Here is a 7,879-nt window from a genome sequence, read left to right on the forward strand (position 1 = left end):
TGCTCCTCTGATGCTGCTTGGCCTGCTGTGTTCATCCAGCTCTACACTTTGTTATCTCAGATTCTCCAGCATCTGCAGTTCCTACCATCTCTTGTGAGAAGGTTGTTGACTTGCTCGCCAAGTTGTCTTGTTTTCGTTCAGATGTTTCATCATCATGCTAGGTGACATCATCAGCCAGGCCTTCAATGAAGTGACGTCATTCTACTCCGCATGGAATTCCCAGATTCATCGGAGGCTCCAGTGATGATGTCACCTAGCATGGTGATGAAACATCTGAACAAGAACAAGCCAGCTCGGCAAGCAATTCAACAACCTTCTCACAACTGTAATTCCATTCATTAACCATTACTGCTACCCATCACCTATTTTTAAGATCGCCCATTCAAACCTGCCTGAAAACTCTATATCCAGGGATACTGAGCTGCCAAATCTGTGCCTCCTTTAGCCAGGTTTCTATTATAGCAAAGGCATCATGCTGCCAAGTGTCTATCTGTGCCCTTAGTTCATCTGCCTTGCTTGTAATACTTCTTGCATTGAAGCGCAACTCCATCAATTTTCTTTACTGGACACATTTTAATCCTTGTTTCTTTTGTCTTTCCAAATCTCTGAATACATCACTAATTGATGTTTTACCTCCTGTTTCCTGGTCTGAATCAGCCCCTAAATTGATTCCCACTCCCCTACCATACTAGTTTGAAATCTCACCAACGGATCTGGCACAAGCCAGAGTGAGGGCTCTACCCAGGTACAACCTGTTAAGACTTGTACAGGTTCCATCTTCTCCAGAAATGGTCCCAATGCCTCAAGAATCGAAACCCCTCACTGGTACATCACTTCTCCAGCCATGCATTCATCTGATCTGTTCTCTTATTCCTGCTCTCACTAGCATGTGGCACTGGGAGTAATCCTAACATTAATACATTTGAGGTCCTGCCTTTTAACCTATTTCCTAACTTCTTACATTCATCTTTCAGGTCCTCATCCCTGTACTTACCTTTGTTGTTGGTACCTGCGTGTACCACAGCCACTGGGTGTTCACGCTCCCAATCCAGAACATCCTGCAACTGCTACGACACCCCTGATCCTGGCACCTGGGAGGCAACATACCATCCTGATTCACGTCTGCAGTCAAAGTGTGCCTGCCAGTATCCTCTATAATTAAATCCTCTATCATTATCACCCGACTGACATTTGCTGCCTCTTCTGTGCAACAGAGCCACCTGTGGTACCATGAACTTGGCCAATGCTGCTTTCCCCCTACGAGAGGGCACCCACGACCCCCGAAACAGTATCCAAAGTGGTATATCTGTTTGAGAAGGGATGGCCACAGGAACTGCTGCACTTCCTTCGTAAGCCTTTTACTGTGTCTGATGGTCACCCATTCCCTTTCTGCCTGTGTAATCCCTCACCTGCATTGTGACCACTTCACTAAATGTGGTGTCCACGACATTCTGAATATCACAATGTCCACAGTGAGTCTACCTGCTGCTCCACCTCCAAAACGCAGTTAGCCAGTAGCTGTAGCTGGACAAACTTCTGGCACGCTTATTTGTCAGGGACAATGGAAACATCCCTTATTTCCCACATCGCACAAGAGGAGCTCAACATTAGTCTGAGGTCTCCAGTCATGACTTCCCTCTAGAAGAATCTAGTTACTCCCTTTAAGAGAATTTAATTAAGTCAGGGACCTTCCTTCACACCAAAGAGTTCTATTAAAATCACAAATCCCTACCTTTACTTAAGCTAACATATTACGCTTTAAAAACTGTAAGAAAAATACTCTGCAGGTATCACTTACCAATTGGCTGTTTCTGTTGAGACCATGTCACTTTCTGACCTATCCAAACTGAGAGTGAACACTTCACTCAGTCTTTCAGCTTCAGCTACTCCCTGTTTTCACCCAACTCCAAAGCACACTTGTTTAGTCAAGCAACACACTCAGCGCAGCATGAGCTCTGAATGATAGTTAACTTATCAATAAAAATTAGACAGACAGGGTAATGAACCTACCTACTGCTAACTATTTACCCAACAGGAGAATATGGAGCACATGAAATCATTCCACAATGGTAGCAGGTGAGAATTAAAATGGAACTAAATTAAGTTAAACGAGATTGCAAATCTTTATAATGCACATCTGACACTGTCCACTTCATATTCTAAACTTCAACTATTTACAAATATAATTGGTAAAATACCATGACTGCTGAATAAAAGCAGAATGGCCAGCTCAGGGAGGTCTCCTCAGATATTAAAAGTTTTTGACTAATGATGAAAACTGCTGTGATCTCATGGCATTGTTTACATGCAAAATTGAGCGAATACATTATATCTTGAATTTTTTTTAACCATATCTGGATTTGGTTATTTTTGAAGTATCATTCCAGTAGAGAATCAGCTGTAGAAATGGCTACAACTTTATGGCGTCTTCCAGTCCTTATAATTTCTAGACTAAGATGAAAAGTATAGGAAATAGAATTATGAAGCATAAATGAAAGACTATTCAATCCATTGTGCCAGCAACATCTCTGAAAGAGCTATCAAATTAGTCCCACTCACCTGTCTACACCCACAGCCCTACATATTTCACTTGGAAGCACATTCAATTTAGTTTTGAAAGTTCCTAAAGTACTTGCTTCCATCATTTTTAGACAACATATTCAAGATAACAACTTGTGCAAAAACATACATCTCACTGGTGGTTCTGTGTCAATTCTCTCAATCTTGTTACTGACCACCTGCCATTGGAAATAGTTTCTCGTTATTTACCCCATCATAAGCCCTCACCATTTTAAGCACTGACTAAATTTCCCCATATCCATCGCAGATCCAAGTAATACAATTCATTTCTTTAGGTCCCTTTAGATAATTAAAATCATTTGACTCTCACCAATTAAACACTATCGCCAAAGTAAACCATGCAATATCACTGTGCTTGTGGTAAATGTCAATCAGCCTCATCACACTGATATTCTCAACTCTCAAGTAAACAATCTGTAGTGATTACCCTTCAGACAAGCTGCTAAATAGGATTGATGGTTTTTTACAACATTGCTTTTGTCAAAAATCTTCAGCTTTTTTTGGAAACTTTACTTTTGGAATCTGTCCAACAATACACGTTAAAGATCTCATGTTGCAAACTGTTACATGTTACGGCATTAAGCATATCTTGGCAAACATGCTCCCAAATATACCTTGCCATCTAGTCTTTGGGGTTTGAAGGAAAGAGTTTATTTCAGTTACAAACACAGAATGCTGGAGAAACACCAACAGGTCTGGCAACATCTGTGGAGAGAGAAACAGAGTTAACATTGAATATAGTATGACCAACTTTTGAGGAAGGGAATTCCAAACACAATGAAACCTCAAAAAAATGTTTCATCCACGTGAACAAGAAAGCCGATGGGGATGGAGGAGAGATGAAGAGAACTGGAAAAAAACAAATTGATATAGGCACATAACTATTTGGTTGGGGAAGCACTGATGCAACGTTATCGAAGAATATCTTTTGCACAAATGTAATCGGTGAACAGGAGCCCTGTACATCCTTTCCATTGTGAGTTGTACATGATGGACAGAAAGAGCAAAGAAATTTGTGTTAAATTAGGTATCTTAAAGATGAAACATGAGAAACAAGTAACAACTGGACAGTGAAAGTAGGGACCTTATCTCACAGTTCAAAGTCAAACTGCAGCAGTGCAGCTTGAACAGTTTACAAGTATTTGAAAGAAAAAAAAAATCAGGTAAGATTTGAGATTCATTATTTTAAAAATATATGTACTGGTTCTACAAAGAAGACTTTACATATTATACAGTGTACAAATTAACAAGAACCAACTAAGGTACTAAACAGTAGTGCAGTACACATCCTTGGAACAAATCAGCCACGTAGGGGGTGACTGATATTTCAACAAAATATTCCGACTAACAGATGTCATTCGAAAGTGCTAATCAGTTACCAAAGCCCCATGAAAAAGTTACATGACAGCCTAGTTACATACTGACATCTTGGCTTGAGGAGATTAAAATTGTGACACCTGGGATCAGTGGGAGCACACTATGTCACTAAGAGGAAGAGCTCAGGGCAGGATTAACAACCAGATTCGAGAAAACATGTAAAGCAAACCTCCAGTTATGGCATCAGCACATTTACATCCATCACATTTGCTATAGACGATCATGAGCAAATTCTATAACAATTTGCTCCAAATTCAACATTTCTTACAATATTTCTTGTTCAACTCCCTGGAAATGTGCATCTGGGGAATCAGTAAAGTCTTGAACTGCAACAAGTTATTTGAGGCCTGCCCACTTTCTTCATTTCTCAGCCAGTTAAGAGTTTAGCAGCTTCAACTGACCAAATCTAACTGTGCAATGACTCAAACTTCATCCTGCAAAATGGGTGAATTGGCCACAGACATTCCCCTTCTGTGTTCTTGGGAATGAATCCAGCCTTTATAGATGGTCTGTCTGTTGGTCGAAATCATTGAACTTACGCATGATAGCTGAACACAAATTGACAGCATCACTTAGAAGCCACAAGTATTGGAATGGAGGATCAAGAGATCCAGATTGATGAGTAATGGGCAGTTTTAAAAGTTTGTTCTAATCTCTCACACTAATATCCTTAACCTTGACCAGCAGAGGTCACCAAAAACACCATGTTATTCGACAGAGATAACAACAGTTTGGAACTGGAGGAACACAGCAGGCCAGGCAAAAGAGAAGTAGGAAAGTTGACGTTTTGGGTCAGGACTGCGCTGACAGAATATATCTTAAACAGCCTGATACTTCACAACCAACCTGAGGTTTTTTTCACACTAATTCATCGGACATGGATACGTGCCCCTGACATATTGCCAGTCAAACATAAAACATGTCCACAAGCACACATTAACCTAAATTGCAACCATAGCATCGAAATTAAAAGTTTCTTATGGAGCATTCTACTGCTTCTTACACACACAGAGTATTGCGTGCAATTCTAGTCACCATACAAAAGGATTGCTGTGGAGAATTTGGAAAGTATGCAAAAGGGGTTTGCCGGGATGTTGCCTGGACTGGAGTGTATTAGGTATAAGGAGAGATTGGACAAACTTAACTCAGAGGTAGTAAGAACTGCAGATGCTGGAGTCAGAGATAACACAGTTTGGAGCTGGAGGAAAACAGCAGGCTAGGCATCATCAGAGAAGAGGAAAGTTGACGTTTCAGGTCAGGACAAACATAAATTGTTTTTGTTAGGAGCGAAGGTTTTTTTTTGGGAGGGGGACAATGGCTTGATAAAAGTATATAATTTTTGAAAGTCATGGATAGAGTGAATTATCAGAGTCATTTTCCCCAAGGTGCGGATGTCAAATACCAGGATGCACAGGTTTAAGGTGAGGGAGGAAAGTTTAAAAGGATATGTGCGAGATAAATTTTTACAAAAACAAAAAAAAAAGAGGCGGTAGGTACCCGAAACGTGCTGCCAAGGTAGGTAACAGAAGCATATAAGATAGCAACATTTAAGCACCGTTTAGGCAGTCACATGAACAACAGCAGAATATGAACTATGTGCAGGCAGATCGGATTAGTTTATAATGGCAGCATGGTTGGCACAACATTGTGGACCAAAGGACCTGTTCCTCTGCTATACTGTTCTATATTCTATATTTACATACAAATACACTCACAGCTGCAATGCTGGTCATTACCCTCTCTCTTAGGTGTGTGGTTAAATGGGAGTCACAGTTCCTTCAACATGTTATTTTTCCAGTGAGATTAAATGTTTGAAAGGTATGACAGTCCATCAGAACAAACAGCATTCAGTACTTGCCTCAAATCTAAGCCCATCATTTAGTACCCCAGCATCATGGAGCATGGGCAGTATCACGGTACATCAATACAATATTGAAATGGTTCAAACTGTAATTTTGGCTCAACTGTAATTTTCAAATAAATACTGCTTAGCTTATAAAATGTAGTGTGGTGTTTTCATGAGCTTTGAGAAACGTACAACTACTTCAACTGAACTTTTAAGAATTCTAAATGTACCCTACGCTAGAAATCCACACAACTGCCACCTCAGTTGTTTTATCCTTGATGTTTTGAGGACTGAGTATGTGGGGACTTGCTCTGAACTCAACAACTTCACAAGTTCTAATGGCCAAAACAACTAAACTGCAAATACATGATTCACCCACCAGTCCAATAATTCTTATTGAAGTCAAAACATCTAACTCGTCTTCCTACCTGCACTTTTCACAATTTTCACCATATCTGGAATGTACAATGCCTTTTCTCTCACACCACTGTAGAATAGTAATACTCTTAATACCCAAGGTGGGTCACTCAGAATCTTTACATGGAATTTTATTGCACTTATTCCTGCTGCTGATGCAACCAACTGTCACTTTTAAACAAGAACAGGTATTTTGTAAGTTTCCTCTCACTTCCAAAACAGTGGCAGCCTGATATCTGCTTTTGAGTGGTTAGGTGGAGGGTCTTCACATCAACAAATTATCATTGTACCAAAGCCTTGGGTTGTATATGTCAATTAAAATGAACTCAATGGAGCTGGCAACTGGAGTTCAGTTGAATTGGGGCTTATTTTCATGAAATTAAGAGAAAGCAGCAGACAAATCAGAATGTGGAGAATCCCGTGTATTTTCACACCAGCATCAGCACTTATATACAAAACACAAAAATCGATCTAGCATATCAGGGAGCTCCAACCTCACTCCCTTAAATCCTGCAACCTTCTCTCAGACCAGCAGCCAACTTGCACTTCCCCCTCCAACCAACACTTCAACAGCTCCTCATTCCATATATTCCCATCGTATCTAGAGCAGCTTCCACTAGCATTAAGTGCCATCAGGGCACTACACAGGGTGGGGAGAAGAGGAAGGACATATTAGGTCTGTTGGGAGTGAAAGTAGTGTGATTCGTGGGGTGGGGGAGAAGAAGAGGGGGGAAGAAGAAAAGGGAAGGGAAACAGGGAGAGGAGACATGAGGAAAGGCAAGGATGTCTTTCAGTGACCACCCCCACACCTACACCCACCCACCACAAAAATCGGGCCTTTGAAGGCCCAGCCTTCGCCACCTTTCGCCTCCACTGCCGCTTCCTGCCCTCCATGTGGGTCCTAGCCGACAAACCCCACAGCCGAAGCTGAAGCAACATCGAGGGGCTACACGGAAAAGTAGGCTCGAGTGGGAAAGGGGGCTAGTTCGTGCATCCTGGGTTTAGGCCGCGCGGCCTGGGACTGGCGTGTTTTTTTTGGGGGGGAGGCAAGAGTGTAGGAAGCCCCGTCGCTCCTTACCTGGCCTTCGATGGGCCCTTGGCTCTGGCCTTGTGTTTGTGTCTGTGACGGTAAGGTGAAGTCGGTGAACTCGAACTCGGAGCCCTGCGTATCGGCCCCAAGCAGCTCGGCCTCCTCCGTGTCTAGGAAGGTAAGAGTCTGTGAGCTCGGCCCGTACGCGTCCACACTCATGGCGGCCACGGCTCGGGAGCGCGCAGTCGCCCCCGGCGCGATTCAAAACCCTGGGAACAACCGCTGCGCAGCGCGCGCCGGACGGATGAGGAGAAGAAGCGAAGCGAAGCGAGGCCGGGCCTTGGCTAAGCCTACTCGGCGGGGAGCCGGGCGAAGGAAAGGCCGGTGGGCGCGGGTTCGGGAATCGATCGCTCGGCAGCGGCCAGAGAAACCCAGCGAAAGCCGCAACTCCCCCGCAGCGCTGACGTAGTGCACACAGCGTCGTGACGCACTCGGAAACGTCATCGCGCCCGGACCTGTGGTGACGTCATCTCCAGCAAGAAGCGATGCCGTAATCCACAGGAGAGCGGCCCTGAGTGAGTGGGCGGGAGAAATTTACCCCGACACTCACAAACCCCATCTTCATTCCC

At 43.1% G+C, this 7,879-nt stretch overlaps 1 protein-coding gene across 1 annotated transcript; it reads right to left on the reverse strand.

The window, feature by feature from the left end:
- Positions 1-1,019: 1,019 nt before the first annotated feature.
- Positions 1,020-7,759, reverse strand: LOC125488216 (regulator of nonsense transcripts 1-like). Its single transcript, XM_048621141.1, has 3 exons — positions 7,299-7,759; positions 3,195-3,285; positions 1,020-1,091 (listed from the first exon to the last, which is right to left on the reverse strand). Exons 1-3 carry the CDS (start codon positions 7,467-7,469, stop codon positions 1,036-1,038), a joined length of 318 nt encoding a protein of 105 aa, XP_048477098.1. The 5' UTR covers positions 7,470-7,759; the 3' UTR covers positions 1,020-1,035.
- Between the last annotated feature and the right edge of the window lie 120 nt (positions 7,760-7,879).

Source organism: Rhincodon typus, unplaced genomic scaffold (assembly GCF_021869965.1).
Source record: "Rhincodon typus isolate 14 unplaced genomic scaffold, sRhiTyp1.1 hic_rhity00000068, whole genome shotgun sequence".
Taxonomy (NCBI): domain Eukaryota; kingdom Metazoa; phylum Chordata; class Chondrichthyes; order Orectolobiformes; family Rhincodontidae; genus Rhincodon; species Rhincodon typus.

Excerpts from the sequence above, each read along its gene's own strand:
- LOC125488216 (XM_048621141.1), bottom strand. The coding sequence starts at position 7,469 with ATGAGTGTGGACGCGTACGGGCCGAGCTCACAGACTCTTACCTTCCTA. Across the intron at positions 3,286-7,298 it reads AAGGGCCCATCGAAGGCCAG|ATGTTGCCAGACCTGTTGGT; the intron begins GTAAGGAGCGAC and ends CTCTCTCCACAG. Across the intron at positions 1,092-3,194 it reads CCCAAAGACTAGATGGCAAG|GTGCCAGGATCAGGGGTGTC; the intron begins GTATATTTGGGA and ends GTTGCCTCCCAG.